This window comes from Hibiscus syriacus, unplaced genomic scaffold (assembly GCF_006381635.1).
Source record: "Hibiscus syriacus cultivar Baekdansim isolate YM2019G1 unplaced genomic scaffold, ASM638163v2 tig00116954_pilon, whole genome shotgun sequence".
Classification (NCBI taxonomy): domain Eukaryota; kingdom Viridiplantae; phylum Streptophyta; class Magnoliopsida; order Malvales; family Malvaceae; genus Hibiscus; species Hibiscus syriacus.
The window spans coordinates 37,723-65,266 of NW_024063483.1; the positions used below are offsets into that span (position 1 = coordinate 37,723).

Below are 27,544 nucleotides of genomic sequence, written 5' to 3' on the forward strand. Positions count from 1 at the left end.
TTAGAAGAGATGCTATAAAATGTGGCGTACGACGAGGGAAAAAATAATTTTAGGATTCCAAGAACACCGTTATGGTGTGTCGCTTACATGTGACGTTTGGAGTTCCCCTTATAATACCGGAAATTCTTTTTTAGCCGTTACGTCACATTGGTTAGATCAAGATAATTGGCAAATGATGAAAAGAACAATCGCGTTTGAATTATTCGGTGAGCCACATACCGGTGCTAATTTATTTACACTTTTAAAAAGGGTAATTTGTCTTTATAAATTAGAAAATAAAGTTTTTTATATATCCTTTGATAATGCATCGAATAATACAAACGCGGTTCCAAGATTGAAAATATCACTTTCACCGATTTTAGACGGTGCGTTTTTTCATACCCGTTGCGTTGCACACATAATTAATTTATCCGTGCAAGCCGGTTTGGAGGTTATTGAGCCGATTAGATTAGAATTTAAAACAATGATAAAATCGGTTCTTTGTAACAACAACAAAAGACTAAATGATTATAAACGATTTTGTAAGTCCGTTAATAAAAAAGCTTTGGATCCTAATTTGGATTGTCCAACTCGTTGGAACTCAACTTGGATGATGATGCATACTGCCTTAAGGCAAAGGGAAACATTGCAAACATTTCACGATCGACTTTTCGAGAGGGGTCATGTCCCAAACATTTATCCGGATTCGAGTTGGGAAACTATAGCCAAAATAACCGATTTGCTTGAGGTTTTTAAAAATGCAACAACTTTTTTATCCGGTGTTTATTACCCTACTAGCCCGTTGGTTCTTAATCAAATATTTTTGTTGGCTACCCGACTAAATGACTTTGAATTTGAAACCGAAGTTTTTCAAGAAATTGGCTTTGCAATGAAGGAAAAACTTTTAAAATATTTTAAGGAGATTCCCCCCATTTTTACTTGTGCCGCCGCTTTAAACCCAACGTTAAATGTTGGTGGGGTTGAAACACTAATTGAACAAATTGCGTTTGCTTTTAATCTAACCGATGATGAACCCAACTTTGTCCAAAACCAAATAAATTATTTTAACAAATGTTTTCGAGACATGTTTGCAATTTATTTAACTAAATACGGATCAAGTAGTGTAATACACGATCAAATGAGAATGAATGCGGAATCATCTAGTAGACGTCCAAGTAACATAAATTTGAATCTTTTTAACACTCTTGTAAATTTCCAATCCAAACGATCACGTACTACCACCCCAAGTAGCGAGTTGGGAAATTACATGTCATGCGATTTTCTATCAAAAATGACATTTGAAGAGTTTGAAAGTTTGGATATTTTGGCTTGGTGGAAAGAAAAGGAAGCACAATTTCCGATTCTAGCCGCCATGGCCCGTGATTTACTAACCGTCCAAGCTTCTACGATAGCTTCGGAATCCGCTTTTTCTGTTAGTGGCAGGGTTATATCGCAACGGAGATCAAGACTAAGTCCCGAGTCGGTGGAAGTATGCATTTGTTTAAAGGATTATTTGGATGGAGCGGCTCGTAAGCAACATATCACCACCCTAGAAGATGCAATTGATACCGATTTGGAAGCAAACTTACACATTGGAGAAGTCGAACTTGGAATATCCCCTCCAAACGAAAAAGGCGAAGATGATGAAGAAGAGATGGCAATGTAGTTTATTTTATAACTTTATTTCAATTATCGTAAACTTTTGTTTCAATTATCGAACTTGAAGTTTTTAAGTATTTGAATTTATCGAACTTGGAAGTTTTTAAGTATTTGAATTTATCAAACTTGGAAGTATTTAAGTATTTCAATTATGTTGAGTTAATTAAGTATTTCAATTAAGTATTTGAATTTATCGAACTTGAGGTTTGATGCTTTCTCTTTGATTCTCTCTTGATTCTAGTTGCTTGATGTTTCTTGTCTTTTGATCAATGGCTTCTAAGCTTGCTTAAATACACTTTGAATAACTTCTGAACGTTAGTGATAATTAATGAAGATAATATAGCCGTTTAAGTGTGAAAACATTTAATAAAAATGCTTGGAGCGTGGGGGAATCGGTACCCTCTCATAGGGAATCGGTTTCCTCTCATAGGGAATCGGTTCCCTAAGTGTAAAATTCAAATATTTCGACCGTTGAATAGGGGGGAATCGGTACCCCCTATGGGGGAATCGGTTCCCTCCGAGCATTCTGGAAATCTCGGAGCCAAACCATTCAGTGAGGAATCGGTACCCCCTTGGGGGGGAATCGATTCCCTATGAGCAATCTGGAATATTAAAATCGGTTTTTTTATAACCGAAACCGGTTACACCGGTTAGGATATCCGGCCCTCCAAACCGGTTAAAAACCGAACCGGTTATTTTATAAACCGGTTTTTTTTCTATGAGAAAAAACCGGATCGGATAAAAACCGATCCGGATCGGATTGAAATCCGACAAATGTTCATCTCTAGTAGAGATGCATGCAATCTGTAGAACTGGACAACCCAAAAACCAAATAGCCAAGGGAATATCTCCGTAGCACTAGAAAACAATTCTGCAGATAATGCAAGTTTCTCTACCCAAATATTTGCTATACTAGAACTAACACCATACATTCAATTTAGGTCCATGTCAATCGGATTCAGGCGTAAATGTCGGATATCTTTGAAGAATTAGAAAAACAATCCAACAAATGTAGCTATACCAAGTACTGACATCGTCGATTCTATTTGGACCAATGTTGGATGTGAGTGTCGCATATGAATATATGTTCGATACAAGTACTTCCAGAAAAATGAAGAATTGTACCAACATAGATTTGGGATACAGAAATACGACCCTAGGCATCTTCAAATTTACCACAAAATATAAACATGTTGAATGACTAATAGCAGAAACAAAGAAAGTGCCTTTAATAGCACAACGTGGCCTAAGAACATATATGAGTAGAAAACAAGCAAAAAACTTATTAAAAGGTGCAGTTCAACGGAATCTTTCTCCTAAGATAACTGATCTAAATTTTGTATACCATGTACATCAGCCTCTCTACAAATGCAATCTATGAGCTCCATGGTGCTTTTTTCACACCTTCAGGAGAAGAGAGTATGTTGCTCGAACTCGAGTGTTAGTGTTAGATATGGGAATGTAATGTATCCGATAGGGGTATGTCCAGTTTTTCTCTCTCTGTCCTTGTGCTTGACGAGTCCTTGAAGGGTCATATCCGGATATTCCCGTACTCATGTCCGAATATATGTCAGATACAGGTGTTGGTAAGGATACTTCAGAAAAATATTGAAAAACCAAAAGAAACACAGCTGTAAGTTGCGAAATAGGACACGGGCTTTAATATCTAACCAACCAAATTTCTAACTTTTTTCATACCATTTAGCTTACTCAGATTTGGATGAAACTTTTGATAATCTTTGGATTTACTTTCCAACATCTAAAAAAATTTCAAAGCTGGACGTGAATGAGAAAAGGATGTATTAACTAGGCATACGACGAGGGCACAAAAGCTTCCGCAATTGCTCGTTCCCCAGTCGGGAGAAAAAATTAAAGTAGGGGCAGGGATATCTTAAATGAGCTTAGTAAAATCGTGAGTTTGAAACAGGATATTACAAATCGGTGCTCATCATTCTGACAAAAGGTACAAAGTTATTCCAATTTTCAACCCTAAATATACTATCAGTCATTCTGAAATAAGTAAATGACCTTACAACTTCTGCTTGGGGATTGTAACAGTTCAAACGGATTTTCCATAGTCCAGTCTGCGAGAATTTAAAAGAGCAAGAGAGCAAATATGAGTTATTCTAGTAAAGAAAATACCAGCAAAAGAAAATTTAAAGGAACCACAGAAGGAAAAGGATTGAACTAGATAAAGCTATAGACTAATTACGCACCTGGGAGTTAAAAGCTATCACAAGTACCATATTGATAATTACCAGAAAAAAACAATTAAATTACTAAATCTTTTGTTGATCTAAAGGTAGACAAGAGTGTGTTAAGGTAGAATGATATTTACCTTGTCAAGTCGTTCGGTTGTATTTCTTCCAATCAAGTTAACTATCCTTTTCTTTGAAACAGACTGCATCTGCATTGAAAGTCGGAAGGTAAAAAAAAGGTTTTGGCACAGGAATGACTGGTGAGACAAGTTGCATCTGGCATTCATTCTTTGGTGGTTAAATACCATATAATATAGTCTTAAACAACTTCATTTAAATTTTCTTATAACATGCAACCAGATGTTTTCTCAACATAGTTTTACATGATGTCTGGAAAAGAATTAGCACATTAAGCCCTAAAAGATACCACAGATTAAGGCTCACTCGTTGCAAAAATCTTATCTTTTTTCTTTTGAGGGGCATATGGTGAGAAGCTACACTTGTAAACTAATTCAGCTAAGTTGGAGATATAACAATATAACCTTCTCTTCTTTTTGAGAGGGGCCATATGGTAAGAGGCTACACTTGTAAACTAATTCAGCTAAATAGTAACTTAAATAGCATCACATAAATCTTGCCAATATTAGACACAACACAGAAAAACAACTAAAATATGACCATAAACAACATGACAAAATACATGAAGAAAGACACAAATTGACAGGTCGCTATAGGCATAAAGGAAAATGACAAAGTACTTTACCACAAACTTTTAAAATCTATTACAAAATAAATTCAGGTAAAGGAACAGTACAATTTGCAGATTTAAGAAGCTAAAATTGCAATGACAAAAATCACAAAATTCTAGGTCAAAGAAGCAAAGAAAATTTGGTCAATAAACAGAACTCGTGCCTGGTTCAGTAATCCTTCAGGACTGCAGAGATAGGTTGGTGGGGTTTCACTGTCCATCATCTCTAAGCAGCTGCAAGGTAAGCTACAGAAATGAAAATGCAGGAAGGAAATGGCTAAATATCTAAAACCAATATAAATGCAACCAAAAAAACAGGGCAAACTGCAATTATTGATGCGACCAATATCTATATTACAAGTCGTAAATTTTAACTTCAAGATGCGATCAATCTGCAAAAAGGAACAAACTGATTCCAAACTTCTACAAGATAAAAAATTCATTAAGGAGATTCAACGTTGGGTTTTCCAGGAGATTCACAGCCTTGTATATCAATCAGCCCACTGTATTTTGCAGGCAAGTCTCAGTTTACCCCAAATATTGCACCAAAACTATTTTCAGTCATTAAATGGATAATGCAGAAAGTTTTAGAAAAGGAAACCCAACCAAACAAAAACATATCTAAAAAAGAAGGGGGGGGGAACTAGATAGTGATGATATCTCACGGAATATGCAAAGCAGCTCCATGGCGAGACAACACTGAGAAGACTGGATCATAGCCATCTCTGAGGGCAGTGTTGTAGTAACCAGCAGTAAGTTCAGCAGGGTGTGATAGAGTCTGGTACCACCAATAAATTCCACCAATTTTAGCCACCAACACAACAGAAGTTTGCTCATTTTCTTGGTATTTTTTCAGTATCTTTGCAGCTTTCGCAAGAATGGCATCTGCATGACAAATTAGCCTACCACTGTACCATTCCTGCAAAAGATCATTCCAAAACCGGGATCGTAAATTCTGAGTAATTTTGTTTCCGTAATCATGTTTAATGTGAGACAGCCTTTACACATTGGATTTCTGAAAGAAAGATGTTATTAGCAAAACACAGTTTTCCCTATAAAAACTTACCTAAGAGTATATGACTAAGATAAACTTGGGGTCAACCATTATTTTATCATTTCTGAAATAATTAGATAGCTACTGATAAAGAAACAACAACTTCAACCGGAAGGAGCTCTACCTCATACATTATCATTTTAGTATACGAGTAACTTCTTAGAAAATAAAAATGCCATACTGAATCCTGACCATAAATAACATCTCAATAAACCATCAAGAAACCCAGTGGCCAGTACCACAATTCTATATTTCAAATATATTGTCAATGCATTAAATTCAAATGGATGGTATGAGTCCTCTGAGTTAATGTATAGTAGCAGTACATGTAGTACTGGTGCATGAATATTAATCTGCACAATGTACAGACATAAATCTGGTATGCAAATATTACAGATAACGTATGGTACCAGGAAGAAACGGCCATAATCAGATAGAAAGTTCTCCTTTCCCTCTTCAAAGAATGGCACCCCTGATGGAACGCTGTTGTAACAACCAGCATTCTGTGGCCCTTTGTCCCCCCATTGAGGCTTTCCTTCTCGGCATGCAGCCATCTTTAAGTCCTCCATCCTGTAAGTAAAACTATCTTGAGAATACTGAAACACTTGAGTTTGTATCACAGGATGGAAAATGTTTATGCCTACATGTACTTATCATAGCACTGGAATTCACCAATGCCAGGAAATTTCCATCTACCGTCACCAAAAGGATGAGCAGGATACCTGCACTAGGAAAATGATGCAATGACTTCATATCATGTTTCAACAAGAACTTCACAGTTTGAACAAAAAGAAAAAGAATGGCATAAGAACCATAAGGTACCTAAGTTCTCCAGATGGACCAAGACCAATGCTTATTTCTTCAATTACATTTCCAATAAAGGATTCAAATTTGTTAACAAAACTAAGCATGAAATCTTCATAACACTGGAGCGCAGTCCGGCCAGATAACAGAGGAATGTGATCCACCCCAAGTGTGAGATAATCATTGTTGGAGAACCCATGTTGATCTCTATAATATATATCTTTATTTACATCACCAATCTGAGAGCAAAAGGAAAAGGTAGCAGTTAGCAGTACCATAATGTAATTCTAAATAAGGTACTCTTTGTATACTTCTGATCTCATAATCTTTTCACTGGAGCAGCTTAAGACATACTGGAAGATATAAGGCAGTCTAACTTACAGGATAACAAAAGTAAATCACCTAGCAAATGGAATTGGTGGTTGAGGAAAAAATTAGCATTTTCCCATCCTATCTTATTAAATCACTTGATGGATAGGATGGCAAGAGTGCTAAGAGTCTAATATGTTGCACCAAAATAAACCTTAGCAAAGCAACCCTACAATTATAACTCAGTGGCAACTGCATAGCAGATAACAAGTAAATGACAAACCTCCAAAATCCACAGTGGAAGACTCAAACCCCCTTTTCCAGTAGACAAGTGAATATTTGAGTGAAAAGACAAAGCAACATGCAACTTCAACCCTGAATCAGAAACCAATTTAAAAAGTTCTTCATACAGAGACCAATCATAGCCAAAAGGTGAAAAACGCTCCACTATTCCCCACCAGACTTCAATTCCAATTCCATGAACACCTGCCAACTTGAGTGCTTTTAGAGATACAGTTAAGGCCTTGAGTCTGAAACAACAAAGACCAAAATAGAAACCATTTTATATTTGAAAGCAAAACCAGGCTTAATATATAAGATCTAATATATCGAAAAGAAAAAAATAGATCCTATAATAAGCATGTTAATCAGGACAAAGGTGTCTTTAAAAAAAATCAGGACAAAGGTGGTTATATTGACCTTATATTGGATAAGATGAGGCAGACAATGAGTCTAAGGAAAGCTAAACCATATATAGATAACCAAGCAGATGTAATACCAAAACCTTACTTTCTAATCCTCAGACACCCAGAGGCATCAAGAGTGAATATATCCACAGGCATCATTACAAAAATAGGCACCCTCTTATCTTTTGATGATTCCAATATCGTTGATCTCGATTTCTCTCGAGCGTCCATGCTGCAAGAAATCAGTACTTCTACATCAGGGCATGGTATATAATTCAGGTAAAGAAAAGGCCGTAAACTTTTGAATTAGTTAAGTTTGCTATATAATATTATATCACTGCAATCCAAGCAACCCAAGCAGGAACTTGTATGAACAGAAACAATCCCTTCCCCTGAACATTAAAAGGAAAAAGAAGTATCACAGAACTCAGAAACACGTCAGCCACAACAAAGCCACACAACTAGTTCATTACACTAAGATAATTACATTTCAGTAACAACCAGAAACATAAGCTTTGCTTTTAAAGAAAACAGTATACTAACTACTGGAAGTGAGTCGATGAAATAATTTTCATCCTTTTTCCCGTAACTTTGCCATAAAATATAAACGAAGCAGAACAACTTTTCCTAATCGCTGATTAGCTACACGTCTAACAGTCAAAACAGTGACCTTATCAATTCAAAATTTTGATAATATACATAGCTTTACAGTTTACAAGTGTTTTCTTCCTTCTTTTTCTTGTTAGAGCTGAATCGTAATTATTTCTCTCTTATGATTTAATAAAGTATAAAATTGTCACTTAATTTGATATTTCAGCTCTAACACAAACTTATTTCGAATTTTATCAATTCAACAATTTTCCTTGTTCTCTTATTTTATTGCCAACGATTAAATTCAATGTACAGCTCTAAGATAAGAAAAACCTAAATATTCTCGCAAAATAAACGCTTACAATCAGCTCTTCGATTATTAAAACTAATAACATTAGGCCAAAAAAAATCAAGCACGGATACCGAAAAATTAATTTTCTTAAATTTTCTCGGTAATCAAACAGGAAGGCTGAAAATGACAAATTATCATGAAAATATCAGGCACCGACCTCAAGATGCGACGTTTACCGGCAATGGATCGCCATTTACTGCGGAAGAAGCCGCTGGTGAAGATGCGGATCACCGAAACGTTCCGGAGATGAAACTTCCTCGTTTTGGTCAAGTCGCGATCGAAGCTCGCTTTTGCGTTCAAAGTGTAGTAGTAGCCTCCACACTTGCACGCCATCTTTTCTTTTTCTTCTCCTTCTCATCAATTTCTCTGGTTTTGCACAGAGAAAGATCAAATAAAAATAATAATTGTGAAAGGTATTTTTCTCTATTTTGTTTAAGGGAATAAAATAAAAAAAATGTCAGTACTGTATTATTATTTTCCTTCGTTTTTTTAAAGGAAAAAAATTCAAACCCTTTTATATTTTGTTCGATAAAATTTAGCAATGCTTTTCAAGGAATTTGAACCTAAAATCTTTTGAAGCAAAGGTTAAGACTTAATAATTGTGTCAACTTAATTTTAAAATAATTCTACAAACATAATATACGAATAAGCATTTCAAAAGTTATTTTTCTAAAAACACATAAAATTATTAAAATTCCCAAAAAAATACATTTAATTTCATAAAATCTCAAAAAAATCCTAAATTCCCAAAAAATCATAAACTTTAAATCGTAATTCCTAAAATTCATAAGATTCATTTTTAGGGAGTTTATGATTTTTTTGGAATTTTAAGAATTTAGGAGTTTTTTTAAGTATTATGGAATATAAGGTGTTTTTTTTGTGAATTTTAATAATTTAATAGGTTTCTTAGAAAGTAACTTTTGGAATGATGACTCGTGTCATGTATATTGTGTTTGTAGAATTATATCAGCAATTTAAGTTAGCACAATGGTTAAGTCTTTCCCTTTATTCTAAAAGGTTTTGGATTTTTTTAGCACCAAATACAGTCATGTCAAAACGATATCGTTTGGTGAGGAAATCACGTCAGTAACGTCACGGCGCGGAGATGCCATGTCGTGTGCCGTTAAGCCATTAACAGTGGAGTGACATAATTACAGTTAAACTTAAACTTTAATGTTAAAATTGGTAAAATTGAAACATTGGTGGCATAAACGAGCCCGAGCCTAAATGTGAATGGTATTTGAAGTAGTTTACCCTATATTTTACATGCACAGTGTTTTATGGGAAAATACGCAGCTATGCCCTTGAAGTTTCACAAAATGTTGAAATTTAACATGATTTACTTTTTCTAATCCCATTTTACCACTATCATGATATTCAAGTTCTTTATGTTTCTTTAGAATAATAATCATAATCATGTATATACTCTATATCAATGATTGAATCAGTTTAGATTTTAAAATTTTTTTTAGTTATGTTTGTTCAGATGAGTTATTTCAAGTTTTAATTACTCTGGTTTAAATTATTTTAGATTACTTTTTTAAGTCATTTCGTATTTGTGTTGAATATATTTGGAATATTGTCTTGTGTAATTAAATCGAGTCATTTCACTTTTGATTTTGATTAATTTAATTGAATTTTGAACATGAGTTATAATTAATATGTTTACTCATATCTATAGGCCTCGTTATCGGTTTTTCTATATTAAAAAACACCTAAATATTATTTATTCAACGCTCGTTTCTAATTAGTTTTTGAAATAATGCTTATTTAACTAAAAACATAAATCATAAAAATTAAATTTCGAAATATGTGTTTCTTTACATCAAATACTTAAAAGGTGAATTTCGTTAGTGCATCTTTTATTTTAAACAATAAAATAATATTTAAAATCCCAACTCATATAATTTGTAATTTTCTATTTTGTTTACATGAATTGAAAGTAACGGTGTACCGCTTTTTCAATTTTTAAAATGAACTATTTTTTTCTCTTAAAAAAGCAACTATTTTTTCACAAGTTTTACCTTCTAATCTCACACCTTTACTTAATTATAATTTTGGTTTCAAAATTTTTACTTGTAAATTTGAACATTAAAATTGTAAATAAATTATCAACAATTCTTTCATTTTATGAGATAAAACATTAAACTCTTTAAATTTGAATATCGAAATAAATACAATCGTAATAAAATTTATAATATTTAATCTGAGATAAATTAAATATCGATAATTAAATTGTAAATAAAATACGGAATCTTTCACTCTAAGAAAAAGGTTCAACACGCTTCCTCGCATTATTTACAAAAGTTTGTAGATAAATTATCAATATGAAACTCGAATGTTACAAAAGAAAATTCCGACGTGGAAATTCTTATCCAAAATGGATAAGAATATAAGAAATAATGCCTTTCTAAAAACAAAAACTCAGAACATGGTCCTTGTTGACAATGTAATTTTGCAATTATTCAAGTAGGTCCACAATAGCATAATTATTTCCGGCTTTTGATTAATTAAATTTTAAAAGTGAATATCATATATAATGTATGAATTTGTCCATATTTTCAGCATATTACCACGTGTAAATAATAACCCTTTGTTACTAATTGACATTATATTTTAAATTCGGTTTCAAATGATTTTTGTATTAATCTTAGTGAATATAATATAATATCTGTTATAGATTCTTTTACAAAAATTGTATATTTATTATTATTATTATAATCCTTTTAAAATCGTCAATATCGAACATATTAAATAGATATTAAATTGTAAACAAATGGTCCCTATTATAGGATATTATTTTATTATGTTCCTCAACTATTAAAAGTTACAAATTGGTCCCCATACTATAGGGTGTTGATTTGCTGAGTTCTTCAACTATTAAAAATTATAAAATGGTTATCTGACTATTCATTATTTTCCAAACTCGTTCTTTTTGTTAAAGAATTAATGGTCGTCTAAATTAGACGTTAACATGCTTGCTAAGCTATGATAGTCGTTTGAGATTATGATAACAAATTTTATCATATCTCAGTTAGCATGTTAACGTCCAGCTCAGGCTGTCGTCAATTTTTTAATGGAAAATGATGAGTTTGGAACATAATGAATGGCTAAATGACCATTTTGTAACTTTTAGAAGTTAGAGGACTCAACAAAACATAATCCTATAGTCAGAGGGTCATTTGTATACTTTACCCTTATAAAAATACCCAATCAATAGGCCTGTAAATGAACCGAACGTTTAGCGAACTGTTCGTGAACCGTTCGGCGGGAAGTTTGTTTATGTTCGTTTATTTATTAAACGAACGAACATGAACAAGAATTTGTGTTCGTTTAATTAAATGAACGAACATGAACAGATGGCTCATTTGTTCATTTACGTTTGTGAACGTTCGATAATATGTTCGTTCATTTATGTTTGTTTATATTCGTTAATGTTCGTGTATCTGCGTTCATTTATGTTTAGCAGAATCTCTCTAGACCCATTTAAAATATTAAAGCCCAATAAATTTTAATTTGATACCCATAAAATTTTAGAATTCAATTAATTTTAAATACAAATAAAAAAAGCTCAAGACAATTAAATAAAATATAATCCTAAAATTGTTAGGAAAGAAAAAAATATATATTTTCATTTATATTCATTTACGTTCGTTCATTTGTATTCGTTTATCATTTAAATGAACGAACACGAACAAACTACATTTTAACGAATATGTGTATGTTCATGTTCGTTCAGTTCATTTACTGACATACCAATCAAAAATAATAATATAATCAACCTCCATACATAACTATTGTAATATCCTTCTATTTATTTTTCCGTTTAGAATTTTAATTTTATCTAATAAAATATATATATATATATATATATATATATATTGGAACAAGTCAAGTACGAGTTTTCATTAAAAATAAATAAATCATATGATTTTTTAAAGTTTAAATTAAATGACGGATGAAGAAATATTACATTTAAATCAAATATGAATAATGTTAAAAACTCAATTTAACCCGATCAGTGACCGTTCCTGATCACGACCAGAGATGAGCATGGATCTGGTTGGGTTGAGTTTTCGACTAAAACCTACCTAACTAGAAAAATAGATCTCCTCCACCTAAGTTTAGGGTGATTTCACCCGACCCAAAACCCGACTTGAGTTTTTGAGATAAAACTCGAACTCAAATCTAACCCGATCAAAAATAAATATATTTATAAAAATTATGAATTTTGTTTAATAAAATAAAGATCTAATTAGAAAAATAATATAAAGTGATATATTACTGCAATTATCTTTAAAAATATATAAGATAAAGTTATATTATTTTTTGAGTTGAGTAGAGTCAAATTTTTGATCATAAATTCAAATCCGATCAAACCCGAACTTCTCCTCTAAAAAACTCGACCCAAGTCAATTTAATTTTTTTTAAAATTATGACTCAATCGAATCAAAACGAAAAAAACCCGTCGAGTCGTATCCTAACCCATCCCTATTCACGATTAAACGAGACAAAGTATCGGAGAGATCAGCTCCATTCCCACGTAGATTCCACTATTCTAGCATAAGATTGACCAAAACCAGCTTCCAAACGTCCATTTTTAACATCAGCGTGTAGAATTCATCGCTAATTCGATCTGTAAAAAAGCCCTTACTGGAAACTTCATCAAACAAACCAAACCAACCAGCACCCTAATGAAAATGTCTTCGATTGTTATTCGATCTCGTGTACTTTCAAATAAATGCAGGTCAAACCTCTTTAATCGAAGGTTTTTAAGTTCAGGAGTCGATTCTTCTTCTTCAAATGCAGCTCGAGAAACGATCATTGCTTCACAATCCATTCTTTCCGATCAATCTCAGACTCCTCGTCCTCATCCGGATCCTGAAGCTGCCCCACAAGCTTCGGGAGGAAAAGCTTGGAGCTTTCTCAAGTACGGGCTCATCGCGGTTATTACAGGAACTGCTGGCTATGCTGGTTATCTCTCTTACAGTAAGTTTTTTTCTTCTTCTTTTGATTAAGATTGGATCATTTGTGATTTAATTTGCATCCCTGTTTAAAATGTGGGTTTTGAATATGATTAAAAATGTTTATTTTTTAAAATTTAATTCGTTTTACAGTGTGTTCGTACGAGGAAGTAGATCAGAAGGCAAAGGCATTGCGGGCTGCAGCAAGTTTTGCTCCGAGTGAAGATGCATCTGCTGTCGATGTATGTTTGAGTTTGTTTGGATTTTTAATTTTTTAAAATCAATTTTTCATTTTAGCTTAGTATTTGATTAATGCCGTGTACAATTTGTTTAATTATATAACTTGTAGACGTATAATTTGATTCTCATTCATATGCTATCGATTTCTTCTGCATTTCTATTTAATTAGTTATAATATCTTGCTACAATTTCATTTCTATTTGTAGGAAAATAGTTTAGATGCTAAAATTTGTAATAATCACAAAAAAGTCATCCATCATTGTGCCCCATAGGTCATTTCCTGTATGATCGGTGGCTTTGATTCGGTGAGTGTGTTGATATCAGTTATGCCGCATATGAATGGATATATGTTGCACATTTTCTAAGTCCTATTAATTTGATATAGTCATTGTTTTGTTGCTTCTGTGAATGAATCAGTTTTCCATCTCTTTTTTCAGAAATATCGAGGCTTACTTTACTCTCCTGCTATGACAGGTGATGATATTTCTTTATTTCTTATTGCTCCTTTCTTTGTTCATAGCTGCAATTTTCTCTATCTCTTTCTTCTGTATGCCAATCTAATTACTAGAAAAATATTTTGATATCAGAGTTTTTTTTACATTTTGTTTTAGCCTTTTTAGTTAACTGTCCATAATTGTTCCTTTAGAATAATTGGGTTACGTCATCATAAGATTATTGAGCCAGCAAAACGAGTTCATTTTTCGGTGCTCATTACTCTTTGTTAACTTGTTCAACAATCGTCTGGTTTACATGTTTTGCTTCCATTCCTATTTGCTTATGGCTTCTTTTCTTGTAAAATTTCAGTTCCAGCAAAAGCACTCGAATCTTATCTGGATCTCAGGAGTTAGTGGAAGAAAATGTGTCGGTGAGTGCTCTCCTCTTCTCTGTTTTTTTTTTATGTTACCGCCTTCCTATCTTTTGTTTTTTCTTCTTTATATTAGCATGAAGCTCTCATTTTTTATTTATTTTTATACTGTATCTCATGTTTCAGGAATTTACTGAACCAACCTCAGATAAGCTTCTTCCTGATTTGCATCCTCAAGAACAACATGTTTTTACGCTTGTCCTGGATCTAAATGAGACATTACTTTATACAGATTGGAAGGCAATATTCTGACTTCAAAAACTATTTTATATTTTCCTTATAAACATTTTTTTCTGTTTTGTTTTATTAAACTCACATCAAATGTTTGTAATTCTTTTTCTCCTTTTTGGTTGGAAAAGCGAGAGAGAGGCTGGCGTACCTTCAAAAGACCTGGAGTTGATGCCTTTTTGGAACATCTGGCAAAATACTACGAAATTGTTGTGTATTCTGACCAGATGAATATGGTACTTTAAGCTCCTTCGTTGTGACAACAATATGAATACATAAGTATTGGATAATTGATGTTACCAGCAATTTAATTTAATCTTTTATTCATTTTGGCTCATCCAGTACGTTGATCCTGTCTGCGAAAGGTTGGATCCTAACCATTGTATACGATATAGACTATCAAGGGGCGATACCAAATATCAGAACGGCAAGCATTATAGAGTATGTTATAGTTGATTACTTTTTAGCTTTGTATTTCCTCTCAGTTTTATGCTGTATGAAATGTATTGATCTACGAGAGTGTCTTTAAGAGCTCGAGCACTCTTTTAAGAAATGATTGGTGTTGGCAGGATCTTTCAAAGCTCAACAGGGATCCAGCCAAGATCTTATATGTGAGTGCTCATGCGTTTGAGTCTAGCCTTCAACCTGAAAACTGTGTCCCTATTAAGCCATTCAAACTCGAGGGCGAGGATACGACACTTTTGGATCTTATTCCATTTCTTGAATGTAAGTTTTATGCAGTTTCTTTTCCCCTTGCTTGGTGCCATTGTTCAAATCTATAACATGGTATGCTTGCTGACCAGTGTGGTTAATGTTGATCGATCTAAACAGTCTCTCTTGGTTAGTTTTATCTGTTTTGGTTTTTCAACAGATGTAGCCCGGAATAGTCCACCTGATATCAGACAAGTCTTACAATCTTACGAAAGAAAAGATATTGCGAAAGAGTTTCTCAAGCGTTCTAAAGAGTATCAGAGGTTAAGTTCTTTCTTACCTTTGCATCTCAGTTTTGCAATTTCAATCTCGATAACATCGGTGAAATATTGTTCGACAAACGCCTTTTGATTTGGAACAATGGTAACACAGGCAAAAGCAAGAACAAAGGCAACAACAAGGTCGCTTCTGGCGGCGATAAGGGCATATTTATGTATAGTTGATGGAATCGAAAGAATATGAACAAGTTTTCAAGCTTCAATTTTTGCCAGTAAAAGGGAAAAAAGAAAAAAAAATTGCTGATAAATTATACATTGATGAATTGCATCTTTCACCGCATTATTTAAATATTTGACAAAATAACTTGTCAGTTCTTTTGTCCTACATGTAGGCAAGCTTCCAACATCCTTAGATGGTTTGATGGAATCAAAATTTTGAGAACAGCTGATTTTAGGGTTTCGTTTTGTTGCAATATTCAGTTACTTATGTCACATGAATAATCTTTCAGTCTATGATTGCTGACTGATTGATAAATCTGCTCCTGATTAAGGGATTTACATAAATATAAAGTTAAAATTTGTTTACAGTTTATAGCTTTTTTTTTGTATGATTGGTATTTTAATAATTCAGTCGTTTATGAATGGTTGGTTATAGGTCGGATCGAGTTTTTGATACACCGAACCTAAATTGATTATAACATCTCCTGTCACCCAACCTGACTTGAATTTAGAAAAATTTCATTTGATTCGATATCAGATATATATATACTCTATATATATATATATATATATATATTATTTTTATTAGATCAAATAGGGACCTTATTGGAAAAAATAAATAATAGATTATATCGACTCAGAATTCATCGAATTCCGTTCAAGTATCCATCATAATGAATAATAACATTAATCACTAAATCCAATCCTAAATTAACAGAGTTAAGTTATTTTATATTTTAAGGAGTGATCATATGGTAGTAATGTTCATAATTCTCTTAACCAATTAACAATGAATGTGTATACGTCCTGTAGATATTGTTGCATGAACTCGAAATCTTTAGGGAGAATAATACTCACTCGAAATCTTTAGAAGAATAATACGCACATTGATAATGAATGCATATACATTCTATAGACATTATTGCATGAACTCGAAGTATCTAAGAAAAATAATATTTTTTTAACTATTATAATCATTTAATAAATTCTTTTAGAGGGACAAGTTATTTGATACAGTGACAATAGTTTTACTTTTAAAAGTAACTATTAGTTGATATTAAATTCGATCCAACAAACAGTTCTCAAGCCGAAAACAAATAAACAAAGGGTAGCTATGAAATGATAGCGTGCATCTTGGTTCTCAAACAAACACAACATTTGAAAGCTGACATGGAAAGTCACCTCCTCAAACATCGACTAATACGACACATCTCTGGAGGACCCTCTCCACGAAGTGAACCGACGGAGACCACAACCAGTGGTGTTGGTGGTTGTCTACCTCTGCATTTGCATGACGATCAACGGAGTCAATCAGGGAGCATGATTCATGCAGCGATAGCATTTTTTATGTATAAGAATCTGAACAACCACTCTTCTGAAACTTCGACAACATAATCATGATGATGAGTCAGGTCCACTGCAAATACAGCGACCGAAACAAGTGTCATTGCACCGTGGTCATTCGCATTCAATTTACTCAAATAGCTTTAGATAGTATTGACGGAAACAAAGAAATTGTAATGGTGGATTCATCCTTTTAGTTTAAGCGGAGAATCGTAATTGGTGATTAAACGACCTATCGATGACGTTTATAATAATTGAAAAAGAATAAAAAGAGAGTAAGTGAACACGATTAAAAGATAAAGAGGAGATCCTCTCTCATACTTAACATAGAAGTTTATATATTGATCCTTATACATGTATGTAGGCCATGATCACGATTGATATTCATAAATTAATAAAATGAATAAATGTAACTATCGATTCATAAATTTAATCTTGATAGATCTCTTGAATCTGTCAATAATCTTATTAAGAAGTGATGACTGACTAGAGGATACATTAATTGACGAGATAATGTATCTAAAAATTTCAATAAATGGATGCATCTTCATTTGTAAAATAACCATATTGATAAAAAGATACTCTATAAATTATGTCCTTCAAAAAACGATTTTTATGCATTTTCATTAAAAAGTATAATTTCTTCAAAAAAAAATGGTTTGAATACTATTTAACTAAATAAATATTAAATGAATATTATTCCATAAATTACCCTCATTAAATTACATAACTTTCTCCTGCCATTTACGAGGCAACTCCAATTATGCTTTAAGCATTTGCATACTCCAATCTCTATCTCTCTCCAACATATATATATATATATATATATATATATATATATATATATATATATATATATATATATATTTCCCCTCTATCTTTTCTGTCTTGCTTTCTCCTCAAATTACTTTATTTTGATATAATTAAAAATAGAAAAGAGACAGCAGAAGAATAGAAAGAGCTAAACTCTGTCTCCATTGTCATCATTCATCATCGTAGATCTTGATTATTTCCATTATGGTAATTTTTTTCCATCTTTTCTTCTCTGTTTCCTGATATTTTTCTACACACTTCTACTTTGTCTTGATCCACATAATTTGATCTCAAATTTCGTTGTTTTTTTTTATCTTCAGGAACTCTGGGTTGTTCTCTGATTGGTGCATGAAGTTTTTCAGATGATCCTAGATTGGATTTGACAACTACCCAGTTTTCTTTGATCGGATTCTGTCTATAATTCACATCGAAAGGTGTGTTGTTTCTTTTAATAATCCTGTTTGATTGTTGTTGTTGTTCACATTTTGATCTGTTGATAGATCATTTGTAGCTGCTGCTGCTGATTTGATAATTCATGGGCTGCTTGTTTTAAACTTGTCCAAGAATTTCATTTGCTGAATTGTTGTTGTTAGAGTTCTGGTTTAATTTGAAAATATAATCTTTGAATCCAATCGCGCCGAGAAAAAGTTTAGATTTTTAGATTGGGAAAATGGTGATTGATGATTGCAGATAAGATGGAATCAGATCTTGGTAAACTCTTCATTGGTGGGATATCTTGGGATACTGATGAGGAACGTCTCAAGGAGTATTTCAGGAAGTATGGAGAAGTGGTGGAGGCAATGATAATGAGAGATCGTGTCACCGGTCGTGCCCGTGGCTTCGGTTTCGTTGTCTTTGCTGATCCTGCTGTTGCCGAGAGAGTAATTATGGATAAGCATATGATCGACGGTCGTACGGTGAGATCATTGTTTCTATCCAATTGATAGGTAGGGACAGAAAATGTTATGCAATTGTTTAATTAAACTTGCTGGCTCATTGGTTTGCAGGTTGAGGCAAAGAAGGCTGTCCCTAGAGATGACCAAAACAATTTAAACAGGAACATTGGTGGCATCGCTGGATCTCCCGCACCTGGTCGCACAAAAAAGATTTTTGTGGGAGGTTTAGCGTCTACAGTCACTGAGAGTGACTTTAAGAATTACTTCGATCAGTTTGGTACAATTACTGATGTTGTAGTGATGTATGATCATATCACACAAAGGCCGAGAGGGTTCGGCTTCATCACTTATGATTCAGAGGAAGCAGTAGACAGAGTCCTTCACAAAACATTTCACGAACTCAATGGTAAACTGGTTGAGGTCAAGAGGGCAGTCCCTAAAGAACTATCTCCAGGCCCCAGCCGTAGCCCTGTTTTAGGATATAATTATGGTTTGAGTCGGGCTGCCAACATCCTCAATAATTATCCTCAAGGATATAATCTAAGCCCTCTAGGAGGCTTTGGAGTCAGGATGGATGGTAGGTTTAATCCTCTCTCTAGTGCTCGAACAGGGCTTCCTCCATTTAACACCACCGGATATGGAATTGGTATGAATATAGAACAAGCAATGAACCCGAGCTATGGTGGGAGTTCCAACTTTGCCAACAGTCTGGGGTATGGGCGGATAATTAGCCCCTATTATAATGGGAATCCAAACAGGTTTAGCACTCCTATTGGCTATGGTGTTGGAACTGGAAGAAATTATCCTAGTTTGAGCTCCCCTACTCGTAATGTTTGGGGAAATGGAGGCCTTGGCAATGCCACAAATTCTTCCGGCCCTGAGAGTGACTTGGGGACTGCAAGTGGGAATTTTAGTGCTTTGGGAAATAGTGGGGCTAATTGGAGCCCTTCTCTGCCTATGCAAAGTGGAGGTAACACCGGTGGGAATTCTGGTTATGTGAGTACCAATGATAACATTGGTTTTGCAAGGGCAGGATACGGAAGAAACACTGGCACTGTTGCAGCTCCATCATCATCATTTGCTGGATCAACGGGTAATTTTGAGGGGTCCTATGGGGATCTTTACCGTGGTGGTTCAGTTTATGGTGACCCAACTTGGCGGTCTGCAACTCCTGACTTGGATGGTTCTGACTCATTCGGGTATGGGCTTGACAATATATCCTCAGAAGTTGCTGCAAGAACATCCGAGGACTATGTTGGAAGTTACAGTGTTGGTAATAGACAGACCAATAGAGGTAATATTCTATTTAGTTTCTTGAAGTGGACACTTTAGAAATCGCTTATGAATTTACATTACGTCTACTCTAAGATTCAACTGGATGGAAATAACTACTTCCGTAGTTCAAAGTTCAATTACGTAATTGCAGTCATAGTTTATTGATGTTTGGAATCTATTGCTTTGGTGTCTATAATGCTTGGTACCTATACTTAAAACTCGTTTTTTTGCATCTGATTAGCAGAGCGAGTCAAAGAGAATAAGGATAAAGCCATTTGGAACAAACTTGTTTCAACTTTATAGAGTTCGGATGTTAAAATGAAGATCATACTCTTCTTTTTCAATATTATTTTATTTTCTAGATGGAGATTCTACTTGTTTTGTGCCTATTTGATTCTAAAGGACTCTGAAGATTACCTTTAGTTGTTTATGTCTTGTTTCACATCCCCTAAGTAAAGCCGACTAAATGTACTCTTCTTGTGGTACCACGACAGAATCCATTGGTGTCACTTACTTTATCCGACTTCCCTGATGTCGTAAATAACTCGGAAGAAATCAGTCGGGAACATTAACTTTATAAGTGGACCAGAACTTCAATAATACAAGCATTTTATATATGCCTGATATGTTGAACCTTGAGAGGGGAATGCTAGTTGCTGCCTTTTTGTTAATTAGCCTATCTGTTTGTTTCATATGCAGGAATTGCTGCCTAGGAGATCTGTTATTCGGATATCGGAAGTTATTATGTAGAGTGAATGAATTTTCGGGTTATTGATTTGGTAATACATTTGAAGCGAGCAGTTTACAAGCGATTTTCTGTAAGGTTTGAGATCCGATTTGATTTGATTTTTTTTTTGTTCTGTTTTATTTTAGTAGTGAACATTTTAGGTTCCTTTCTTGGCATTTGAGTGAGGTATACAATCAGGTTGTGGGATATATACTTTGGAGGATTGATTCCGATTAAACATACCATGCATCTCCGAAAAAATTGTACCGGTAGTGGCACATCAAAATAGGTTATGAATATTTTTTCCAGTTTTCCTTTATATAACCTTTTCAGCTGCCAGAATGCCTAGCAGGGCTGCTTCTTCTTCTTGTCCTTACGGTTTCTTCGTATTATCCGGAATCAATTTTCTCTCAGATTGTAAGGAGTTTCTGTTCAAGTTATTAGTGTGAAACATTAGACTCTTAGAGGGATATCCATAAAAAAAAACCTAATTCTTATAAAAACAAAAACAAAAAAAAACCTAATCAAATAATTTACAAGCATTTTGATTCATTTTTTACTTGGCACAACATCTCTCTTTCTGTAAGCGTTTTTGCTTTAGCCGATAAGCTCATCCGTGAACGCATTCATCGTCTTTCTTTTCTTGTTCATTTTGTGTCACGTGTATAGAACAAGATAAAACCATCTCCGTGCTATTTTTTTTATGAAAGACTTGATTCCAATGATTGAGATGTATACCAATGTGATCGAAAACTCGGTCTATCCAGATTGTATAGAATTGTTACCATGCTGCATCAATTATCATTCTGGTTGTGTTTCTTCGGATATCTGTTCTCAATGGCTATTCTTATGTTACACAGATTTGGGAGATAAAATATCGGATATGTTACGTGTCCCGTATGCAAATGTCCCATTTTTTTTTGAAACTTTTTTTCTTGTATTTGAAGTAACATATTTTCATACCTATCTCTGGATACTCATATTAAACACGAGTAAACCGGATATGTCTTGCTAGGGTTTTTTAGATCGCTTTCATTTGGAATTTACCTGTATAGTGGGCGACCATAAATAGATAATACCATGTTTGTGGTCCTCTAACTCTGTGCCTTTTATGTGAAGTTGTATGGCATTTTGTCCTTTTACCCTTTGATAAAGTGCATGGGACTTGGTTTTATGCCTTTTGTCATGTGGATCTTAGGAGGCTTCCACTAACCAATCAACTTTGTTTTGTGTGTTTCTATTTTCCACTTGTTAGGTTTTTTAAAAGAAGAAGATAGAAGTAGGCATTCAGTCCCTGAACTTTGTTTGAATAAACTCACACACGTGCAGATAGTATTTTCGCGCAAGTATGTATGCCCTCATCTTTCTTTTCTTATCATCTGTATTCAAAATTTAAAAATATGCTCATGAATATCAAGTGTTTACATTTTTTAAGGGTAAAGTATAGTAATTGTCACTAAACTTTTCTAAAGCTTTCATTTAAGTCCCCAAACTTTTAAAACTTACAATACAGTCCTCCAACATTTAGTCGTTTGCAATATGGTCCTCGACGTAACCGGCCGTTTGACGCCGTTGCACTGCCGTTAGTACGTTTGCAATATGCTCACTGAACTTTTCAGGCACTTGCATTTAGGTCCCCCAACTTTTAAAACTTGTAACACAATCTCCAATTTCATTCTAAACCCCAAATTCTTTTTTATCTCGAATTTTCTTTTTCGCTTCTCTCTTCTCATTTCCAGTGTAACTTTTAAGTCGGGGATGTATGAGAAATTCTAATCTAACTTTGAATTATGTGGATGTATTGACTTGAATAAGGGTCCATTGAGAGAAGACCCGACCAAGGGACTATCGGGACCATCAACGATTCAAGATGTAATGTTAGATACAGTCATCTCAGGTGAAGCATATATGTTCGATGAAATGCTTGTGAGAAAAAATAGGGTTAGAAATACATAGTTGACAAATACTACTAAGATGAATTAAGTATTATTATTGAAAGTCATCAACAAAGCTGGAATTATTTTGAATAAATGGTATATAATAATTTATTCGTTTAATCCTTGTAGTTAAAGATTTTCCAACAGATGATCAAATATAATGAAATTCCAAACAGCGCATTCACCTCTTAGTCTCTTTCGCTCGCATGCACTCTCGTTTGGTTTTTGTTCTTCAATTTTCCGCCATGTATCCCCATGCATCCCCGAATGAAAAGTTATGCTGGAAATGAGAAGAGAGAATCGAAAAAGGAAATTTGAGATCGAAAAGGAATTTAGGGTTTAGAATGAAATTGAAGATTGTGTTGTAAGTTTTAAAAGTTGAGGGACCTAAATGCAAGCGGCTGAAAAGTTCAGTGACCATATTGCAAACGTACTAACGACGTCAAACGGTCGGTTATGTCGGGGACTATATTGCAAACGGACTAAATGTTGGAGGGTTGTATTGTAAGTTTTAAAAGTTGGGGGACCTAAATGAAAGCTTTAGAAAAGTTCAATGACCATTACTATACTTTACCCTTTTTTTAATTTGAAATTTTGATTTAGTGTATTTTAAATTTAACTTTTTAATATTTATTTTAGAACATTTATTTAGCAATTGAAACTTGATGTTCCTCGAATATAAAATTTGTTCAAACTTATGTAGATCTTTCTAAATTTATTCAAACTTAATTATTAGAACACATCTGTAGTTGTTTAGAACACAATGTATTTTCATGTAAAATTACATGTTAACGTAATCATCAGAGTAGTAATTCTATTTTCACATAATGGCATTGCTATGTCCAACACACTATGAATATCTCTAAATAAACCAAAAAATATTATTATAATTTTAGAACACAACTGTATTTGAAATAATTTAAATTTTAAATTAAAAATATTTATTTAAATTAAAAATGTCACGACCCAACTTATAATGTGCGAGTGTGTCGTCGTTTATTGGTAGTATAATAAAAAATTATCTTCTTTGTATTCCATAGATCTCGTACCATTTTTTATCTTCAAATATATAAATGTACTTTTCATAGAATAAATATCATAGGTAAAATATTTTAAAAATTATGTTATTTTTATTAAGCTAAAGTTGATTACAAAATAATATTTTATATAAGTAATCTCAACCATTTAATAATGAATACTCAATCACCCTTGCAGTAGCTAGTGCTCGAAGTCATGATCTTTAAGAACAACAACGATTCATTTAATCACTAAAGTAAGTTGATTCGTGCTTAAAATTATATTAAATTGAATCGAATCGCGACAAGAAAATACTTAAACCGAAAGTTTAGGATCCAAATCATCCAATAGCTGCTAAGCCTAAGTCAAGAGCCCAAATATTTTTTTTTGGGCCTTAAAGGGAGAATGCACTAATTGACCACTCTGCCCTAAAACAAATCAAATCCTACGAGGGTATTACCGTATTTTCAAATGGCTAGGATTTTACTATATAGCAAAGCTTCAATCTCCGCCTATGGCTGTTGTGCTGCCTCTCAAATCCTAGCTTCACTCTCTTTTGGGATTTGCTTCAACTCAAAAGCACCAAAGCAGTCTTGAACTTTTGCCTCTGCCGAAATGGGTATTTATCAAATTCATCAAATTCTTCATTAATCTATCCTAAGTTATCTAATTCTGCGCTTAATTTTATTTGTTAATGCGTTTAATTTCTTTTTGTTTGTAGGTATTTCTCGTGATTCGATGCATAAGAGACGTGCCACTGGTGGTAAAAAGAAGGCTTGGAGGAAGAAGAGAAAGTAATGTGCTAACTGCAAACTTGTTTTTGTGTTTTGGTCTTAAATCATTTTTTGCTTTGCTCTCTTGGCTTATAAATTTGATTTAGGATGGTTTAAAAGATGTTTTGATTTTTCTAGTTTAATTGATCAAATGTATCACATTTGACCAGATATCTTGTCCAATTTCCTTATTGGGTTGTCTAATTTGGTATTTCTTATTAGTATATTTTTTCTAAACTATGATGGTCTATTTTTAAAGGTATGAGCTCGGAAGGCAACCAGCAAACACTAAGCTGTCGAGCAACAAGACGGTTAGGAGGGTCAGGGTTCGTGGAGGAAATGTTAAGTGGCGTGCACTGAGGCTCGACACTGGAAACTACTCATGGGGAAGTGAATCCGTGACTCGTAAGACCAGAGTTTTGGATGTTGTGTATAATGCATCCAACAATGAGTTGGTTCGTACCCAAACTCTGGTGAAGAGTGCTATTGTTCAAGTTGATGCTGCCCCGTTCAAGCAATGGTATCTCCAGCACTACGGTGTCGAAATCGGTCGCAAGAAGAAAACAACAGCAGCCAAGAAGGAAGGAGAGGTATGGTGATTATTTTTTAACGTTTTTGTCACATGGTATCTTCGGTTAATTGTTGTAGTGGTAACTATTTGGTTTGTGCAAGTGTTGGATGGAAATTAAACCTTGATGTTGTCTGCTTTAGTGGTGTATTAACTTTAGTTGTTAGTAAGCACTAAGCAGCTGATTTTAGTTTCTCTTTCTCGTTTTCCAGCAATAGATTATTCATCTTTGCATGATGTATCTACTTGTTGCAACTGATTTTCCCTCACTATTAGAGTCGTATGGGCTCATATATATATATATATATATATATATATATACAAGTATGTGCCGGATACATTGTCTGCTGGATATGTATTGAACTCTGATACATCAAAGGAAATTAACTGTTGAGGCAACATAGATTTTGTTCATGCTAGCATAAGTGTATCAGTTGGTTTCTGTGCCTCCTCCATCTTGGTTGTTATAGGCAAATTTTATCATAATGATGTGTCTGGTTCTTTACATCTTCAAATGATGGTATCGCTGTTTATAGGAAGGTGAAACTGGCACTGAGGAGGTGAAGAAGAGCAACCATGTTGTGAGGAAGCTGGAGAGACGTCAGCAGGAGCGCAAGCTGGACCCTCATATTGAGGATCAATTTGCAAGCGGTCGTTTATTGGCTTGTATCTCTTCAAGGCCTGGCCAGTGTGGTCGTTGTGATGGGTATGTCATTGATGGGCAACTTGTTTTTTCCAGTCATCGTATCTATCATCATTCTTGTTCTAATATGATGTGATATGTGTTTGACAGGTATATCTTGGAAGGAAAAGAGCTGGAATTCTACTCGAAGAAGATCCAGAGGAAGAAGGGGAAGGGTGCTGCCTAAAATTTTGTTATGCGAGCTTCGTTCTACACATCGGAATCTCCTTTTTTGCCTTAAATTTATTTACCTTCTCAGAACATTTAAGATTTTGATAGTTTTGAACTTTTAGTTTGAATGTGTTGAGTAGTGGCTTGCATCATGTTGGACAATATTTTCGGATTCGAAGTTCGATGATCTTGAACTTTATAAATGGCAGCCTATTGTGATCAGTGTATGTTGCTCTCTGATTACTCTGCCAGATCTTCATTACCTTTTCTGATTTTGTTTTGTCCAACTTGTTAGTTTTGTTGAGATTTGAGGATGGAATTATTGAGGTTTGAGATATGCCTGCGATTGAAGTTGAATCTGGCAATGAATATACTACTGATGAATTATTGTTTTTTCTTTAAAAAAAATACTGTCAATCAAGCTATAGTATACAATGAACAATTTAAATAGACCTAGAATCTTACTATTCTTATCACATTGTTTATTGCATACAAAATATTTTCTTTCATATAACTAATCTTTCCATAATTTACATGATAAAAAATTGAAAAATTTATTCTTTGGAGTGATTGGTTTTTACGTTGAGATCATATCATTTATGAGGAGAAGATTTTTGTGGTATGACAGGTTAAGAAGTTACTAAGAAACGGTAGAAAAAAAATTAGATGATCATTTTTCCCATATGTAATGGGGTAAGGGGAGATATGATAGTAGGCTATCCCCAACATCAGGTTGAGAGAAACTTCCGTAGGAGACCTCTGAATTATAAAATACCCTCCGTGATACTCGATCCCACGACCACAAGGTTAAGAAGTTATTAAGAAACTGTAGAAATAACTGTAATTTAAATTATTACGAAGAATGTAATATTTTTAGTTATCAACTTATGAAGAACGTAACATTTTAATTTATTATTAAAATTGTTATGAAAAATGTAATATTTTCAAGTTATATCTAACTTAAAATATCATATTTTTATAACGTTTTAAATCAAATTTATTTCTATCATTTTTAATCTTATCTTAAACTGCCATTTTTAAATCCCCCGGAAGAATCTACACAATGAACTTTTCAAAAATCAAAGAACTTCACTCTATCTTGGCTTGTCTCGATATTTAACAATGTTTTATGTTTCCGATCTTGTTTCAATTTTTTTATTAGTTGGTTTAGTGAGACGAAATTATAAATATTTTTAAAATATAATCAAATATTCGAATCTTAACGTTTGTGAAAATAAACTGAGTTAAAATGATTGTTTTTGTCTCTGTAATATCCGATCTAAATTAATCAATTAATAAATCGAATATTAGTGGTTATACATATATAAAAAAAGATATATAGAGAAATATTATAATAATTATTTTTAATTATATATAAAGGGATGATATAGTAATTATCCTGGGTCGGTTTAAAATTCTTTTTTTATCTCCAATTGATTTTGCTTGGACTCTTTTTTTAACAAAATTTGTTCAATACATCTCAAACTTGATTTCCTTTAAAATCAGTCTTATAAAT

The 27,544-nt window shown here is 33.5% G+C and overlaps 3 protein-coding genes and 1 pseudogene across 4 annotated transcripts; 3 read left to right on the plus strand and 1 right to left on the minus strand.

Annotated features, from left to right (window-relative positions):
• Nucleotides 1–3,534: 3,534 nt before the first annotated feature.
• Nucleotides 3,535–8,804, minus strand: LOC120189314 (inactive beta-amylase 4, chloroplastic-like). Of its 2 annotated transcripts, none has more exons than XM_039192625.1 (10): nucleotides 8,538–8,804; nucleotides 7,541–7,669; nucleotides 7,035–7,281; nucleotides 6,461–6,681; nucleotides 6,283–6,360; nucleotides 6,049–6,208; nucleotides 5,250–5,503; nucleotides 4,749–4,830; nucleotides 3,977–4,045; nucleotides 3,535–3,722 (listed from the first exon to the last, which is right to left on the minus strand). In XM_039192625.1, the coding sequence occupies exons 1-10, from the start codon at nucleotides 8,711–8,713 to the stop codon at nucleotides 3,570–3,572; spliced, it is 1,569 nt and encodes a 522-aa protein (XP_039048556.1). In that variant the 5' UTR covers nucleotides 8,714–8,804; the 3' UTR covers nucleotides 3,535–3,569. The 2 variants fall into 2 exon arrangements, with proteins under 2 accessions (XP_039048556.1, XP_039048557.1); XM_039192626.1 differs by having other exon boundaries at nucleotides 3,570–3,722; nucleotides 4,749–4,818; nucleotides 8,538–8,713.
• A 4,262-nt stretch (nucleotides 8,805–13,066) lies between these two features.
• On the plus strand, nucleotides 13,067–15,955 carry LOC120189315 (annotated as a pseudogene).
• Nucleotides 15,956–18,090: 2,135 nt separating this feature from the next.
• On the plus strand, nucleotides 18,091–21,361 carry LOC120189244 (heterogeneous nuclear ribonucleoprotein 1-like). The gene is made up of 5 exons (XM_039192556.1): nucleotides 18,091–18,189; nucleotides 18,303–18,416; nucleotides 18,673–18,899; nucleotides 18,990–20,172; nucleotides 20,853–21,361. The coding sequence occupies exons 3-5, from the start codon at nucleotides 18,678–18,680 to the stop codon at nucleotides 20,864–20,866; spliced, it is 1,419 nt and encodes a 472-aa protein (XP_039048487.1). The 5' UTR covers nucleotides 18,091–18,189; nucleotides 18,303–18,416; nucleotides 18,673–18,677; the 3' UTR covers nucleotides 20,867–21,361.
• Nucleotides 21,362–24,313: 2,952 nt separating this feature from the next.
• LOC120189271 (40S ribosomal protein S8-like) lies at nucleotides 24,314–26,170 on the plus strand. Its single transcript, XM_039192581.1, has 5 exons — nucleotides 24,314–24,453; nucleotides 24,556–24,628; nucleotides 24,867–25,197; nucleotides 25,712–25,881; nucleotides 25,969–26,170. The coding sequence occupies exons 1-5, from the start codon at nucleotides 24,450–24,452 to the stop codon at nucleotides 26,042–26,044; spliced, it is 654 nt and encodes a 217-aa protein (XP_039048512.1). The 5' UTR covers nucleotides 24,314–24,449; the 3' UTR covers nucleotides 26,045–26,170.
• Nucleotides 26,171–27,544: the final 1,374 nt, after the last annotated feature.

Excerpts from the sequence above, each read along its gene's own strand:
- LOC120189314 (XM_039192625.1), bottom strand. The coding sequence starts at position 8,713 with ATGGCGTGCAAGTGTGGAGGCTACTACTACACTTTGAACGCAAAAGCG. Across the intron at positions 6,682-7,034 it reads TTCCACTGTGGATTTTGGAG|ATTGGTGATGTAAATAAAGA; the intron begins GTTTGTCATTTA and ends TTTTGCTCTCAG. Across the intron at positions 4,046-4,748 it reads CTGAAGGATTACTGAACCAG|ATGCAGTCTGTTTCAAAGAA; the intron begins GCACGAGTTCTG and ends CTTTCAATGCAG.
- LOC120189244 (XM_039192556.1), top strand. The coding sequence starts at position 18,678 with ATGGAATCAGATCTTGGTAAACTCTTCATTGGTGGGATATCTTGGGAT. Across the intron at positions 18,900-18,989 it reads ATATGATCGACGGTCGTACG|GTTGAGGCAAAGAAGGCTGT; the intron begins GTGAGATCATTG and ends ATTGGTTTGCAG.
- LOC120189271 (XM_039192581.1), top strand. Across the intron at positions 25,198-25,711 it reads CAGCCAAGAAGGAAGGAGAG|GAAGGTGAAACTGGCACTGA; the intron begins GTATGGTGATTA and ends CGCTGTTTATAG. Across the intron at positions 25,882-25,968 it reads CAGTGTGGTCGTTGTGATGG|GTATATCTTGGAAGGAAAAG; the intron begins GTATGTCATTGA and ends TGTGTTTGACAG.